The 18,106-nt window shown below is 40.8% G+C and overlaps 1 protein-coding gene across 2 annotated transcripts in view; it reads left to right on the top strand.

Annotated features, from left to right (window-relative positions):
* Positions 1-15,781, top strand: part of LOC132399947 (E3 ubiquitin-protein ligase Itchy-like) — a 150,640-nt gene extending 134,859 nt beyond the window's left edge. For both annotated transcript variants that reach the window (XM_059980915.1, XM_059980916.1), the window contains 2 exons: positions 6,334-6,406; positions 8,969-15,781. In XM_059980915.1, coding sequence (XP_059836898.1) covers positions 6,334-6,406; positions 8,969-9,068 — 173 coding nt within the window. In that variant the 3' untranslated portion in view covers positions 9,069-15,781. The remainder of the gene's footprint in view (positions 1-6,333; positions 6,407-8,968) is intronic.
* Positions 15,782-18,106: the final 2,325 nt, after the last annotated feature.

Below are 18,106 nucleotides of genomic sequence, written 5' to 3'. Positions count from 1 at the left end.
TTTCAAGTTTAGTCAAACCCTTCCCTCCCAGATCACATCTATTCTTCTAGCATCAGTGTTCTTATCTAAAAGTCTATTAAATGTCCCTAATGTATCTGCCTCTACCACCACTCCTTGTGGCATGTGCCGTCACTCTCTGTGTTTTTTAAAAAAAAGTCTTTGATACCTCCCCCTCCCTATACTTCATACCAAGCATATTATCTTTATGCCCCTTTGTATTAACCATTTCCATCCTGGGAAAGGCACTCTATTTATGCTTTTTATCATCTTATACACTTCTATGAAGTCACATCTGACCCTCCTTTGCTCCAAAGAGAAAAGTCCCAGCTTGCTCAACCTGTCCTCATAAGGCATGCTATCCAATCAGTGCCTCTCCTTGTAGCTTGTTTCCTTTAATCCAAGCAACATCCTGGTGAACCTCTTCTGCACCCTCTCCAAAGCATCCACGCATATAGGAGAAATTAGGGAATGTGCTTAAGTACAGATCTGCTGTGTCAAAGTCATGATAGTATGGTCTCTCTGCTTTGACAGTGCTGTGAACTTATGGCACTTTTGCTTTGGTCTTTGGTTAACAGGACAAAATATCCGGGGAGCCATAGTTCTCAGTAAGAAAGTTTAGAAACCTGGGTGAAAGAAAACTGGAGGGCTTTGTGGGAGGGAAGGGTTAGATTGATTTTAGAGTGGGTTAAAGGGTCGACACAGCACTGTGGGCTGAAGGGTCTGCACGGTGCTGTGGTGTTCTATGTTCTATAAGATGTGGAGTGAAGGTAAAGTCCTACTGAGGGAGTGGTAGTTGCTAGCAAAGTCGCAATCATGATGCCATTGGGAACGACTGATAGCCAAGTGGCACCACCTGCTGGAATTTAATGTGAAGAGCAGGGACAGTGAAGCACCACTAGGATGCACTGGCTTCATACACATCAACCGCAGATTAACATCGTAAAAATTGTTAATTTAGAACGCTGATTTCAGCTCCAGTGCCAATATTCTTAAAACAGCCTTGCAAAGGGGCAACAATGGAAGTGAATCTTTTATGTGCTGTTTGTGAAATATGTTCTGTGTTGCTCCTTGGTGCCAGAGGAACACTGCTTCGTTTTGCTGTGTATACGGTAGAATGACAATGAACATGAGAGAAAAATACATGGAAATGTGTGAGAGAGATAAGTTTGCTAAATTGGTGTTTTACATATGAGAATGTACCTCAGTTGAGGTATTACAAAACATTGAGGCAATACATGGCAAAACAATAACAATGCAGATTATAATACAGTTACAGAGAAAGTACAGGCAGGAAGGTGCAAGGCTGGGGACTGTTTAATAGTCTTATTGCAGTGGGGTAGAAGCTGTCCTTGAGCCTGGTGGTATGTATCTTCTGCTGGATGTGGAGGTAGAAGAGAGAATGGTGAGGGTGGCTTAAGTCTTTGATTATGTTTGGCTCCTTTACAAGAAACGTAGACAGTCCATGGAGGGGTTGCTGGTTTCCATGATGTGTTCAACTGCATCCACAACTCTTGATAGATTCATAGAGCCCTACAGCTTAGAAACAGACCCTTCAGCCTATCTATTCTGTGCTGGACTGTTAGTTTTATGGTCATAGGCAGAGCAGTTGCTGTATAAAGCCGTGATGCTTCTGCATAGGATGCCTTCTAAAGATGGGAGAGAGACAGACAAGTGTATAATTTCTCTTCAGGTTTAATGTATTTAACATTCCCAGCTGGATATGTTTACAGCAGGTTTAGTTGAATTTTTAATATAGTCTGTACAAGTATGGTTCTGCAAATATGACTATATTAGGTTGTCATTGACTGATCTTGACGATCATCCCTCCCATCGATCTGCAAGTCAGGTGTGTGAGGGAACGCTTTCCACTTCCATGGATGGAGTTTGTCTATGCAGAGTGCTTCCACCATATGTCCCATCAAACTACAAGGCGGGCGGGGTGAGGAGTCTCTCTCCATTCCCTGCATGAAATTAGTCCATGTGGCCAGAGTTGGTAGTGGTCCTGGATGATGTTACCTTTTGAAGATGTCCTGGATGCTGGAGGGCTAGTGCCCATGATGGAGCTGGCTGTGTTTGCAGCTTTTTCCGTTCTTGTCCAAAGACTCCTCAACACCAGATATGAAGGTACACAAAATACCGTTTTATGGAACAAGAGTCATGGGTGATAAAACTGTGGTTAATCTCCCAGAAGTGTGAGGTAATATGACACGTTTACCTTTTGATTCAATTAAAAGCATGGTCTAATGAAGTGTAAAGTTTCACACAGTCCTGTGGCTGTGCTGGACATCTGTGAACAGTGTTATCTTTACACTTAAGGTTATGTTTGCTAAATCACAAGGGTTGAGTTGAGAGGTTTTGTAAATATTTTACACACTACACTTCACTGAACTTCTTTACTCAGAGAGTGGTAGCTGTGTGGAATGAGCTTCCAGTAGAAGTGGTAGACACAGGTTCGATATTGTCATTTTAAAAAAATTGGATAGGTACATGGACAGGAAAGGAATGGAGGGTTATGGGTTGAGTGCAGGTCGGTGGGACTAGGTGAGAGTAGGTGTTCAGCACAGACTAGAAGGGCCGAGATGGCCTGTTTCCGTACTGTAATTGTTATATGGTTATGGGTACACTGCTATAAATGCAAGAAGAGTTTGGGGAATCTGTTGATTGATTTTTGCTAACCTTGGGAATAGATTTTGAGTCGTTGAAAAAAAATGCAGTCAATGTGGATTTTAATGAAAGCATATTAATTTGTTCCCCCTGGCTCTATTAAACCACTAACTCATTCAAATTAACATTAGTAACACAACAGATTAGGAATTTCATCCTCAAAAGTTGTTTTTCCAGCTCTTTGACTGGAGTTTGGGTGTCATGATGGCACGTCTCTTTAGTGATTTATAATGTGAATATCCTTAACATTGGTCATGACTATTTTACAAAGAATGGAATGTCATTTTTAATGGAATAATTTACCTTAAATTAATTAATTTTAAGATTGGCTTGCATCCAAAAGAAATACCTGATATCAAAATGAACTTGCTGGGAGCAATACACAAGACCACAAGACATTAGGAGGATGATTAGGTTATTCAGTCCATTGACTCATCTCCACCATTCAATCACGGCTCATTTCCTTCCTAACCTCATTCTCCTGCCTTCTCCCATAACCTTTGACAGCCTTATTAATCAAGAATCTATCAACCTCCGCTTTAAATATACCCAGTGTCTTGGCCTCCACAGCCATCTGTACATTGAATTCTACAGATTCACAATGAATTCCTCCTTATCTCGATTCTGAAGTGATGTCCTTGTTACGCATATATAAAATTTGTCTGTAAGCAGTCATTTTGGGATCTATAAGACCATAAGATGCAGGAGCAGAATTAAGCCATTCAACTCCAAGTCTGCTCCGCCATTTCATCATGGCTGATCCATTTTCCCTCTCAGCCCCAATCTCCTGCCTTCTCCCCATATCCCTTCATGCCTTGACTAATCAAGAATTTATCAACTTCTGCCTTAAATATACCAAGTGACTTGGCCTCCACAGCTGCCTGTGGCAACGATTTCCACAACTGGCTCTCTGGCTAAAGAACTTGCTCCTCATCTCTGTTCTAAAAGGACCCCTCTCTATCCTGAGGCTATGTCTCCTGGTTTTAGACTCCCACCATAGGAACAATCTCTCCAATCCACTCTTTTGAGGCCTTTCAGCATTCGATAGGTTTCAGTGAGATCACCACTCATTCTTCTGAATTCCAGTGAGTACAGGCCCAGAGCCATCAAATGCTCCTCATGTGACAAGCCTTTCAATCCGGATAAGTTGATTAACATGAACCGAGCATGTGTCTTCATTTCTTTCCAAACAGCGTCAGTTCTGTCAAACAGGACAAGATACTATTAGCACTATTATCTATGTTATGGAATCAAGGGCAACTTAATGTTTATGAGCTTTGAGATACAGTATTCACCATTCACTGTCTGAACAGATTTCCATTATCTAAGAGCCTTTTTCTCAATGAGTGATCGTCAGTCTTGCATCCCCCACTCACGAGAAGAAAGTATTAAACTTGTCACATGAGAAGAGCAATCAAGTGCTTAGCAGCAGAATAATATATACACTCAGTGTGCGAGCTCTTAAATAGCACAAATTATTCTTAAATTGTGCCAAACAGACGCAAACATTAAACTTTTGGCTTCATGCCCTTTCTCATTTGCATGTCTGTGTGTTCATTACTTTGTAACTGCCTCTGGATTAATTTTCACAAGCTTGTCTATCACTTTCTTTCACAAGGCGAAAGTGGAGGAAGGGAAACTTAGGCAGCTTTGGTTCCTGCTGAATGAAAGTTGAATAGAATATAGATCTGGGTGAAGCAGGAAACACAGATTTCCATGCTTTTCTATCGGACTGTATCACCTTTCACATGTCCTCTCTCTAACGGCATTTCATAAGACAAGATCATCAGAATATCAGCATCTAGTTTATTATCACCGGCATGTGTCGTGAAATATGTTAACTTGTCAGCAGCAGTTCAATGCAATACATGATAATTAAGAAAGAAAAATAAATAGGTCAATTACAGTAAGTATATATGTATATTAAGTAGATTAAAAATAGTGCAAGTTCAGTATCTTTTCCAATATACAAGAGTAAAGGAGAATAAAATAATTGTTTTCCTGAATCTGATTCATCATAAAAAACCCAGTAATATAAAGAACAATATTTTTTTTTAAACTATAAATAAAAATACATTAGAATCAGAATCAGGTTTAATATCACTGGCAAATGTGAAATTTGTTGACTTTGTGGCAGCAGTACATTGCAATACATAATATTGGAGAAAAGAAATGAATTACAGTAAGCATATATATTAAATTTAAATGAAGTAATGCAAAAATAGAAATGAAAGAAGTAGTGAGGTAGTATTCATGAGTTCAATGGCCATTCAGAAATCGGATGGCAGAGAGGAAGAAGCTGTTCCTGACTGTATGTTCAAAAGATGCTGCTAAGCACAGCAGTATCTATCTAAGGTGACTCTGGCAGGAAATGATAAAGTAGTGGTGGTTGTGTGTGTGAATAAGTGTATTAGTGGGTGGAGGGGTTGATCAGCCTTTCTGCTTGGGGAAAGTAACTGTTTTGAGTCTAGTGGTCCTGGTGTGGATGCTATGTAGTCTTATCCCCGATGGGAGTGGGGCAAACTGTCCATGAGCAGGATAGGTGGGATCCTTCATGACGTTACTGGCTCTTTTCCGGCACCTTTCTATATAGATGTCCTCGATGGTACATAGGCTGATGCCAGTAATGTAGAGTTTTGTCACAGTGGTAGAGCTGCTGCCTTATAACTCTCTAACCCAATTTTAATCCGGACCTCTGGTGCTGCCTTTGTGGAGTTTGAAAATTCTGCCCATGATCACATGGGTTTCTTCTGGGTGCTCTGGTGTCCTCCCTCTTAAAGATGTTCAGAGTGGTTAACTGGTCACTGTGAGTTGCCCATACTCTGTAGGTCTGGCAGAATCTGGGGGAGTTCTTAGAGATGCAGAAGAATAAAATAAAATTGTTATTTATTTATGATTTCGAGGTATAGTGTAGAACAAGCCCTTTCAGCCAAGAAGTGCAACATCCGGCAACCCTCCTACTTAACTTCTAGCCTAATCACAGGACAATTTACAATGACCAATTAACCTACAAACAGGGACACATCTTTTGACTGTAGGAGGAAACCGGAGCACCCAGAGGAAGCCCACACGGTTTACAGGGAGAACATACAAACTCCTTACAGACAGCACCAGAATTGAACTCCGAACTCCAGATCACTCCAACCCGTATTAGTGTAGCACTAACCACAATGCTACCAAGGCACGAGATTCTGCAGGTGCTGGAAATCCAGAGTAACACACACAAAATGCTGGAGGAACTCAGGTCAGGTATCATCTGTGGAGATGAATAAAGAGCCAACATTCCAGGTCTGATGAATGGCCTGAAAACATTAGCTTAATGTTCCTCTCTATCAATGCTGCCTGACCTGCTAAGTTCTTTCAGCATTTTATGTGTGTTGCTCTGGAATTGACGGGGTTTAGTGTAAAACAGGGGTTCCCAACTTAAGGTCAATGAACTGCTGGTTAATGGTAAGGGTCAATGCATAAAAAAAGGTTGGGAACCCCTGGTATAAGGGAAACTTGATGATTGGCACACAGTCAGTAAGCCAAAGGATTTTTTTCATGCTGTATGACTATAAAGTGTGCTGCATCATTCCCTCGGCCTAATGGAACATTAATTTTAAAATTTCTGTACTATTAGTAATTGCTGAAATACCATTTGGCAATTCCTTTGTGTTTTGATTATAGGGAGCAATGGTCCTCAGAAGTTCTGTGTCGAGAAAGTGGGGAAGGAAAACTGGTTACCAAGAAGCCACACCTGGTGAGTTGGGATTTTTCTGGTAAGATTGGGAGGGGGGAACATTTGCTGGTGATTAGTATTCAATTGCATTTGTAACTCTAGTTTACTTGAGGCAACCTTGACCAGCACTAGAACGATATTCCAGGCATGTGCTGACAAGTATATTTATGCCACTTAATTGTAATCGCTATTTCTAAAAAGACCCTAAGTTGTAAGACTCAGTGGTATAACTATAGCTGCATCACCCACCATCCGCACTGACGGTCATTGTTATGAAGTCTAACTACTGCACCTATAAATGTGGGGTTAGAAGAGCTGGTCAAAAGCAAGGATTTCTTAAGCAGGTGTGAGGGAATGCACTGCACATCCCTCAAGAAAGTCCTTGCCATCTTGAACAAAGCAATCTGCTTGATTATCACCCCATCACCACCCTGAGCACACACCAGAGCACTGCTACTTCAAGTGAAAGGCACTGTAGCAAATCACCAAGGCACTTCCTAAGCCCATGTCCTCCTCAACGTAAGCGAAAGAGACCAGGACAGCGGATGGTATGATGAGACCTGCCACTTGCAACTTTCCCCCTGCCTCCTTCAACAAAGTCAAACAATGCCAGTGCAGCAGCATAACCCTGTTTGGGAATGGAATTATTTAATATTGCCACTCAAGGCAATTGAATTGGTAAGTGTGGAATTACCTTCAGAAGAGGTTTATTGTTTCAAACTGACAGCTTGCCTTTCTCAAGCATGCTTAAATGTGGGCATTATACATTAAATGCTAATCTTGCTAGAAATCCTCTCATCCATGAGGGTTTATTTTTAAATTAACTAAGTGTATATAATTTGAGCCTCATGTTTTTTTTCTTTTCCTGTATTGGTTTTTAAATGTTTGAGGTCAGAGGTGGTAAATTAAATATTTTGATCTTTCTTTCCCTGCTAAGTTTATGATTCATGAATCCATTATTAACTTCAGAACATGGAACAGTTCAGCACAGGAACAGGCCCTTCAGCCCACAATGTTGTGCCAAGCCAATTAAATTAGTAATCAAATAGCCAAGTACACTAATCTCTTTGACCTACACAATGTCCATATCCTTCATTTCCCTCTCCATTTCCACCACTCTCTCTGTAAAAGAACACTTGCCCCTCACATCTCTTTTGAAAATACCCCTTCTCACTTTAAATGCATGTCTTCTGGTATTAGAGATTTCAATCCTGGGAGAAAGACACTGAACGTCTATGCCTCTCATATTCTTATAATTTTACTCTGGCTGCTCAAACTATCTCAGCAGAACTTGGTCAACCACGGACCCCTCGCTTGATGGTATTGGTCCATGGCATAAAAAAAGGGTGGGATGGTAGTTAACATAACACTTTACAGTTCCAACGACCCGGGTTCAATTCCTGCCGCTGTCTGTAGGAGTTTGTACATTCTCCCTGTGACTGCGTGGGTTTCCTCCAAGTGTTTCTGTTTCCTCCCACAGTCTAAAGATGGACCTGTTGGTAGGTTAATTGATGGCTGTAAATTTCCCATGATAAGACTAGAGTTAAAATCAGGGGATTGCTGGTCGGCGTGGCTCAAAGAACCTGAAGGGCCTGTTCCACGCTGTATCTTAAATAAAAGGTTGGGAGCCCCCATTTGGTAGCAAGCAGTTAGTAGTAGAAAAACTGCGGAAAAGTTGGTCTGAAATTAAGTCCATTTGGACCATGGAGCTCAGTAGCTTCACAAATTATTTGTTTTCAGTATTTCCATTACTGCAGATTTCAATGTGCCCCCAAAGAGCAGTTTGGCCAAGCATTAAAGGGAAAGGACCGTGGTCTGGAACTTCCTCAACTGAAGCGCACTGTTGTGTAATAGTGTCCATGGTGAACTCGAGAAGCCATCTTGTGTACCTGTCTTATGCAGTGTCCTCTATAAATGAGTCTGATTTAAACAGTAAAAAAGGTAGTCTTCTCTCTTGAAGAGAGAGGTCTGAATGCAAATTGGGAGGGGTGAGGAAGGTGATCAGACATGTGTCATGAAACAAAATAAGGGGAAAAGGACAATCTTCAAACAGCTGGATGAACTCATCAGATCAGGGAGCACCTATGTAAAGGAATAAACAGTCAGTGTTTCAGGCCGAGGTCCTTCATCAGGTCTGGAAAGGAAGGAGGAAGGAGCCAGAACAGGAAGATGGTGGAGAGGGGAAGGATTACAAACTGGGAGGTGATAGGTGGAAGATGGAGTAAGCTGAAGGGGGAATCTGATAGAGAGGAGAGCGGACCATGGGAGAAAAGGGGGTAGGAGGGGCACCAGTGGAATGTGATGGGCAGATGAAGAGAAAAAATAAGAGGGGAGCCAGAATGGGGAATGAAAAAAGAGAGAAGGGGTGGGGGGGGGGGAGGATTGGTACAGAGCAAGCAGAGGATGAGGCATTCAGGTGGTGTGAGGTGTGAATAGGGGAGAGGAGTGATAAAGTTAAAATCTTCTGTATCAAAAAACAAAACCAACAGCTTCAATGACGATCACAGACAGGTGTGCAACGATGATTAGCTTGCATCACTGTGCCTCTGATTTTTATTTTCTGTGATGCATCTCTCCCTGTAGTTTCAATCGTTTGGATCTGCCACCATACAAGAGCTTTGAGCAACTGAAAGAAAAGCTGTTGTTTGCCATCGAAGAAACTGAAGGTTTTGGACAAGAGTAACAACCGTGTGCTGTCTGTTATTGTGAGCGGCTTTGTAAGAAGGAATGCATTTCCATTTTTTGTGCTTTCTTTCCAGTAGACATCTGTTTGCCAGACATGTCAGGACAGACTATTTGTGTCAGAAACCCTGTGGGGAAGTAGCTGTACAGCTTTGTCTATCTGCATTTGCAAGCTGAAAATGCCCGATATAATGAGGAAATTGTACATGTTCAAATAGAATTAATGTGCTGTGATAAACAGTTTCAACTGCAGTTTGTTCACTTGTATGTGAGGAAACAACCGGGCTGCATGAACAGGAATACAGTCGGCTGCTCGTCAGCTGGTTGGTGAGGCTCTCCTACATCTGACAGTATCATGCAGTTGAGGCTAAAGCAGGGCTGGAAAACTACCCTGGCTGAACCATGTCCGAGTACATCAACCCTCTCCTTTTCTTCACTTTCTGAGTGCAATGTATTTATTATGGTCCATCACTGCTTCTTTGCCATCCCCACTCGCACACCCTGCATTCATCTGTCCAGTAACCCATCTTTATCCCTTCGTTTGTTTATATTTAATTCTACTAAGTTTTAAACAGTGTTCTGAATTATAATTCAAGTGCTGCAAGTTTGAGGTTATCCTTTCCATCTAAGAAAGTCCTATTGAAGTATACTCCCCCATTTTGCTGATAATCCAGTGAACAGATGTCTACTGTGTAATTTTGTACCTTTTATTAATTTTCTTTTGAAGTCATTATCCGTAAAGAAACAATACTCATGATGTTATTTTGAATCAAACCCACCTCCTTCATACAAAGGGTAATTGGAATGCAAAGGTCTCCATTCTATATTTTTAAGTAAATGCGAAAGGTTGCTGAGGTAGCTCTAGTTTTATAGAGCATGACTGGGAAATGTTTGTGCTATTTGCATACTGATGTACCTAATTTGGGAACGTCTGCCAAATATAAGCATTGGCTTCAACTGGAGCTTGAGCTCCCCCCCCCCCCCCACCCTTTAGTCTTTTAGACTTCTCCTTGCTTGTACATAAAGCTCTGTGGATGATTTAGCACAAGCGACTCCTCTGAGGATGTTTTATAATAAGCAGTCTCTCTCACGGCTCTCAAGGTAGCATTGGATCAAGCAGCTTCCCTACTCTCTTCCCCTATCTTGTTTTAGAAGGCTTGTCCAGCACTTTGTAAGAGGGATCTGTTTTGAGGCTTCTGAACTGTGGAAAGAGAATATTCTCCAAAACAGCAGCAATCAAAGGCAACTTTTCAGAGACCATGTCCTCATGAGGTCACTTCAATGACCAGAAGTAACTGCACAGATTTTTTACTACCTGGAATTGTTTGCTGTCTGTGAACTTAATGCTTTCTGGAATCACTGCATCTTCTTATCTGCTCTACCTCATTCCTTGGAAAATGAACTTCAAAATGGTCCGAGCAGTTTATTTAGGATACTCATATAGATTGAATTATCAGTTTTAACCCTGCCTCTACTTTTTATCAGCACCATTTCCTTTCCGCTTTGTGTTCTAACTCCAGACATTTTCTGTTCACCCCAGCTACAGTCGGCAGGTGTACCCAAGCAAAGAAGCTTAAGTGATTTCATTTGAAAGCTATTAGAGTATGAAAGCGAATCTTAGCAGGGATAAGATGTACCTACCCTAAAATTATTTCTAGGGATAGTATAATTTTGTATTCTAAACTGTGTTGAATAACTTTGAACCCAATAACGTCATGAAATCTCCACAGCAAGTTCACCATTTCTGGTTACTATCCAGAAAGGATGTTAATGTGTGAGGACAAATTCCTGCCTAGCCTTGATGTCCTCCTGCATTAAATTTCCTGTGAAGGATCACTGGTTGGGCTTACACATCCTTCAGCACCAAGAAGCTGGAGGCGACAGTGTACGAATGGTTTAAGGAAAGATGGGAGAAATCTGAATTACGCGTGACAGCAGTAGGAAGGAACATGCCATGTGTGATCTGTGCTGCACTGTTGAATAGGTCTGTGATTATTATAAGTGCTTTGGTGTGCATTGGAGTAATTGCATCTCCTAGCGATGCTTTAAGGTTTTCCACTTGCTTAATTTGGAAAGATGCAATTTTTCTAGCTTATGAAAAAACATAAAGAAATGTCCAAGGCATAGATCTTGTGAGTTGATACGTGGTGTCTGAAGGAGATTTACTGTCCAGTTATTAATCTCGCTGGCTTGAGATTTAAGTAATTCAATTTGTAAATAATTGGGAAAACACAAAACTTTGTCATTTCTGCAATTCAGCAGAATTGGCGCTCTTTTCTCACCAGTCTCATGCTCCGTTCTCCACAAGAAAGACCAATATATCATTGTAAATTGGCTGGCCATGCATTGCTGGGTGCAATGATTCTGAGAGGGGGAAGTGGTCAAGGTCACTGCCAACTAGCTGAATTGCATTGGGGATATAAAAGGGAAATTAATCTGTGCCTGTGTGCACGTCTTTTGAACACCTGGCTGAACACGGCTTTGCATTTTGTACTTAAAGTGGTCTGTCTGGACTTGCTGGGCAAACTCAAGTGGAAAGCTGTAGCTAAGTCCGAAACTGCTGGTGTGATGAAACATCTTCAACGAGAGACTGACATGTCGGGTTATGGAAATTTATTTCAATAGCTCACTCTTAAACCATTTTGTAATATATTGTTAAGATTAGTTATAAGCTCTATGTAAAGGATACCAGAGAGCTTTTTTGTGAAAACTTGAATATTTTGATTTTATGAAATCTGTTTGCATTTGTAGTTGTGGCTGCAGCCTTAACCTTGAAACCAGCAAAACTAGACCTGTTGGTGGGTGCAAGTTCAGAGATTGTGAGGTCCTATATTGTGACTGTCTCATGTTGTGGAAGGAAGATTTGGTTTTGTGTGCTAACTAATGCCCAGTAAAAACCCTTGCTGGGTCGATCCAAGTGTGGACTTGGCGCATTGAGGGCGAGGCCAAGACCAGCCGCTCCCATTTTCTGATGCCTCTGCTTAGATACCTGAAGCCCCAGTGAAGCATTCCCTTGCAGGAGTTGGGATTACCATTCTCATTTTGAAAGTTATATAGACTCTGAAGCCTGCTTCGACTGTTTTAACATTTAAATAGGATGCTAGTCGGTAGCTGCGCAAAATTAGCCGGCTGTTTTTCAGTCAGGGCCCTTAACCCCTGGGTCTCGTTATCCTGCACTTCAGTTAGCTTGACCTATGTGGCCTCACTATGGGGGTCTGCCCGCTCCTACATCAAATGGCGGCGATCACATTGTATTAATATCTCAGGCATGGTTGATCGACACCTGAGTAAACAAAGAAACCACTCTCGGGTACCTATGTTTCTTGTGCTATTTGTGCACTTCATTGAAGGTGTATGGAGATACCAGTTAGCTGGGTTAAAGACCAGTCAGATATATTTATTGTTAACAGGTGAGATTATGGGAGCAACTAAACATGGTTCCTCCCTTGCAGGCCAGTTTTGTTTCTCCTTAGCCTTGATTAATATTTAACAACCTTTGTAATCTTGTGTGATATACATTACTGAGAATGCAATAAGCGAATGTAGGCTAATACTAAATATGAAGCTCCCGTTAAATGTGAATAAATAATTATTTGAATTTTTTGGAATGCATGTGCTGTACTAGGCAGCACTTTACACAGTTGTATCTCAGCCTCTAACCCTTGCCACCTGCTTGCCACAAATGGACTTTTCCACTTAACACCCAACAAGAATCTATGGTACATTTCTTCCTTCTCAGCTAGCAAGCAACAACACATTTTCAGGAAAAAATGAGGTGTGGAACAGTCCTTTATTGCTGTTTGTCTGTCTCCATCTCGCCTTACCACTCCTCCTCCCTTTTTCTCTTTGTAAAAAAAATATGCCATACCTGTGTTAGTCTGACCCTTTGTTATCTGATGCACACTGATTGCTAAATCCCACTGGTGTCCTATATGTATAGATACAGTGACTTGCAGCTAGGGGCTTATTCTTGTTAACTAAGCATATCTAATTCACAAAGTGACATGTCATGTCCCCACCTTTTGTCAAAACAGGAGACTGAGGAACTGCCATTCACCTGAAGGATAATTTATAGATGCACCAATCCAATCACAAACTAGTTCATTAGACGATGGTACCGCATGGTTTTAGAGTTGTGAAACAGAGTAAACTTAGCAAATTTTATTCAGAATCAGGATCACTTTATTATCAATATGTGAAACATACCAGAATTGATAGTTCAGTTTCAAGCAAAAAGCACCGGACAGTACCATAACAGGCAACACAATAGCAACCAACCACTTACAAGTCATAAGCAAAAGAAATACTGCAGATGCTGGAAATCCAAAGCAACATACAAGTCAGTAGTGCAAACAGTTCATGAACAGTCAATAATTAGCAGAATAGACAGGCTTAAATTTTGTTTGTTAGTGGGAGGCAATGCTTGAATTTAGTAACACAGTTTTGACACTTCTAACCATCCAAATCGAACTAGACACTGAACTAATTCAGGAAACCAATTCGTCCCCCCTCATGATGGTAATGAGCAAGTTCTGCAGGAACCCATGAGAAGTTGCTTTTCTCTAATACTGCTGATCATTGTTGCTAAGGATATTGGGGGCAAATAGTTTTACTCTGTGGTGGGAGCTGGAGATGGAGCTAGTGTGTGTTGGTGTGAATGGATGCAGATTTCCGACTTTAGTTGAATGTAGCAAAAAAAAACTCCCTACACAATTCATCCCAAGTTTAGACAATTCCCACTCTAATGACTTGGACAAAAGAATTATTTTCACACTATCACCCCACCCCCTTTTCTTCCTGTTAGTACATGAGCTTGCAAATGTGCATGTTGCAGCTTTAATTTCCCCACTCATCCTCAACAAGAGTTTGTAAAGAGATGCCTAGTATAATTGTCAGTGGCTCCTGACGCATAACTCAGTTGTACGGCTGCTGGTTTGATTCCTGACTTGTTCCTCTTTTATTTTTCTTAGCGGGTGGGGTCTGGGGAGAAGTAAGATCGCCCCAATGTGCCATGAAGTAAGCCCTGCTGGAAGTGTGTTAAAGTCTAGGGGTTTAGGATGACTCACTCGATGAGATTGTATCCTGGCAGGACTCAGCATCTTCAAGGGTAGGAAAGGTGAAAATGTGTCAGCAACGTGTTTGATCGAGTACCTGACAGCCTTGAAACACAGAGAAAGCAAAAAGGGAAATTCCATTGTGGCTGTAAGTCTGCCATTTTGTTCAGGAAAAACTGGAATCTGAAGCCAACCGTGCTACACCATGATTTTAGTTACACATTCTAAAGTTACCCACTGTGATACCTTTTTTTTTAACTGACTTTCATTCAATCTGTGTAATCCATTGTCATTTGATGATGATTTGAAGTACTTTGGAGGCTTGGTAAAGGCAAGGCTCAGCTACTTATCCAATGGTTATGGCCTGGAGATTTTAAATCTTTTTTCTTTGACTTTAGGGTGGCAGAATAGAAAAAGACTAGTCTGTTCCAGCTCTTCACCTGTTCCATTTTTACAATCATAAACATGCTAAAAGCAAGCAGTTTAGGTAAAATAACATCTAAAGCAGGAGTTCCTAACCTTTTTTATGGCGTAGACCAATATCGTTAAACAAGGAGGTCCATGGACCCCAGGCTGGAAACCACTGATCCAAAAAAACTTGAAAGTAAGTTCCCCACCCCTCTCCCTGAAGTGCATTTATACTCATTTGTCCGCTCATTCATTCATTCAGCAATCATTAGAAGTTTCCAATGGTTTCATCTGCGTGACTACCATCTTTTTCCATTTGTTGGTGTTAAATGAATTTTGACATTTTTCATGTTATGAATGATGAGACTTAAATTTAAAGGTAGTGTTTTTTAAAAAAAACAAACAAAAATGATTGGCAACTCATCTTCTTATCTATGAATACCATGCAAGCTGTCCACAGCAAATCATAGAAAAGGTATTCTGCTGGAAATCCAGAGAAACACACACACACGAGGTGCTGGAGGAACTCATCAAGTCAGGCAGGGTCAATGGAGAGGAATAAAACGGTAACATTTCAGACTGAGACTCCTCATCAGGACTCAACAAAGGTCCTGTTGAAGGGTCTCAGCCTGAAACTTCCGACTCATAATTACTTTCCATCGATGCTGCCTGACCTGCTGAGTCCCTCCAGCATTTTGTGTGTGTGTGTCCACAGCAAATATTTGAAATCTTCCTTTGTGCCCATCTGTAGGGAACCAAATTCCTTTCAGACTTTTGCCAACTTAATCTTTTGTAATGTTGCACCAACCACGCACATACCCATTGGATAATTGCTGTGTCATGGTCTTTTCCTCATATCCTCCTGTGTACTACTCGTCAATGTATAAATAGCACTGAATAATAATTTGATTTAAAATTAAAATGTTCTTTTAAGTAACGAGCTGAAAAATATTTACAAGTAAATTCTATAGGAAATTTAATAGATGTTATTTCTGAATCTGCAACGTAATTTAAAGAAATCCAGGAATTATCGTTCAGATCTTTAAGCTTTCTACATCATGTTAATTTCCACTGTATGATATCTAAGATGTAAATCATGTTAATATTTCTGTTTAATCATTTTGTAATGTTCCAGAAATAAGTTAAGGCTAATAAGGTAATTCTGACCTCTGGCACAAGCTTCTTATCCTGTTTACCTATGTAAAAATAGTTAACATTGTATATAAAAAAAATTAAAAGCTTCTCAACTGTACAGATAACATGAGTGTGTGTTCCTTTCGTGTTTGGATAGAGTACTAGAGCCATAGTGGTTAACTAACCTATTAGCCATAGTCATTAATTTAGAATCGGGTTTAATATCACCGGCGTACATCGTGACATTTGTTGTCTTTGCGGCAACAGTGCAATGCAAAATAATAGAAAAAACATGAATTACAGTAAATACATATGTTAAATAAGTTGTGCAAAATAGAAATATTTAACAAGTAATGAGGTAGTGTTCATGGGTTCGATGTCCATTCAGAAATTGATGGCAATGGGGAAGAAGCTGTTCCTGAATCACTGAATGTGTGCCTTCAGGCTTCTGTACCTCCTCCCTGATGGTATCAGTGAGAAACAAGGCATTACCTGGGTGATGGGTGGTCAGTAATTAGATGTGTAATTGAAATCCAGCAACATAGCTGGGAAATATTAATTGTAATAGTCAAATTGGTGCACAGCATGTTACAACACAGTACAGTCCCTTCAGCTCTCAATGTTGTGCTGGCCCAGCAATCTAACCCCTCCCTCCTTCATAGCCCCTCATTTTTCTTTTATCCATGTGCCTCTCTAAGAGTTTCTTCAATGTATCTGCCTCTACCAGCACCCCTGCCAATGTACTCCACACACTCTACACTCACTGTGTAAAATAAACATTCCCCCCCTCCTTAAAATTATGCCACCTTGTCTGGTGGTCCACTCTAGGTCTCATCATCTTATAAAACTCTGTGAAGTCACCTCTCATCCTCCTCCACTCCAAAACAAAAAGCTTTTGAGAAAGCTAGTATCACTAATAATGAAACTACTGGTTGTCATTAAACCCCATCGGCCTCACTCCATAATGTACTGGTTAGGCACAGGAGTACATTCAGCCAGACACTTATTCCACCGATATGTAACACAGCATCATAGGAAGTCATTCCTACCTGCGGCCATCAAACTTTACAACTCCTCCCTCGGAGCGTCAGACACCCTGAGCCAATAGGCTGGTCCTGGACTTATTTCCACTTGGAATAATTTACTTATTATTTAATTATTTATGGTTTTATATTGCTATATTTCTACACTATTCTTGGTGAGACTGTAACGAAACCCAATTTCCCTCGCGATCAATAAAGTTTGTCTGTCTCCTTTCAGAGAAGGAAATCAGTCTGTCTGACTCCTTGAATCACCAGTACCGTTGAGCTAAGATCCCATATGAAATGGCCCAACAAGCTTCTCCACTTGGATCACAAATTCTGCTCTTGCACATAACATCCACGTCACCTGAAAAAAAGGCATTTCAAAGAATTCTTTCTCTGGTTTGAAGGTGGTTGTGTGGATTATTGGACAAAATACAAAAGTGAAACCAGATTGCATGAATTTAAATCCATGGTATCAAATCTGGGGGCAAATATTAATGTCTGAGAAAGTGATATGAAAATGTAATATTGTAGAAACACACCTAACGTTTTTTGTATTTCCAGAGATACAGCACAGTAACAGGCCCTTCCGGCCCAACAGCTGGTGCTGCCCAATTACAAGCATGTGACCAATTAACCCACTGACCTGTAGGTGGGAGGAAACCAGAGGAAGTGCAAAGTAAAACAATAACAGAATAAAGTGCAACAGCTGAAGGGAAAGTGCAGAGGTCATAATGAGATAGGTCGTGAGATTAAACGTTCATCCGATTGCACTAGGTAAGTTATTTCCAGACACGAGTGTTAAGGTGAACGAAATCATTGTTACTTCGGATCAGATGCAGCACAAAAAATAAAATAAGATAAAAGAATACAATAGTAAAAGCAAACACATGAATGTAAATACATAAGATAACTATGCATTAATTGAATCGCTTTATAACAGTGGGGTAGAAGCTGTCTTTGTGCCTGCTGGTCTGTGCTTTGTAGAGAGGAAAAGAGAAATCTAGGGAGGCTGGGGTCTTCGATTTTTCTTCCCTCTGGCTACTTTATTGAGAAAGATGGATGTTTAGACAGAGATGCTGCAAACACTCAGCTGGACAGATAGCGCACATGGAGAGAGAACCAAGAGAAATATGGCACAGAAACAGGTCTCCTTGCAAAATCAGATGTCTATTGCACTAATCTCATTTTAATCTCAGATTTTACCCCTCGTATACAAACTAAGGGTAATTTACAGTGGCAAGTTAATTTACTAACCTAAACATCTTGGGATGGGGGTAGGGAAACGTGCAAACACGGGAGGTCAGGACAGAATACACTATGCCAGACATTTCATTGAGCCTTCAAGAAGGTTCAGTTGAGTGTGTATTTCTTGCTGTATTGGTAAAATTCCAATGTCCCCCCTTCCTTACTACCAA

This window comes from Hypanus sabinus, chromosome 9 (genome assembly GCF_030144855.1).
Source record: "Hypanus sabinus isolate sHypSab1 chromosome 9, sHypSab1.hap1, whole genome shotgun sequence".
NCBI classification, from domain to species: domain Eukaryota; kingdom Metazoa; phylum Chordata; class Chondrichthyes; order Myliobatiformes; family Dasyatidae; genus Hypanus; species Hypanus sabinus.
Note: the sequence above shows the minus strand (reverse complement) of the source record. Positions and strands in the feature narration are given on the sequence as shown.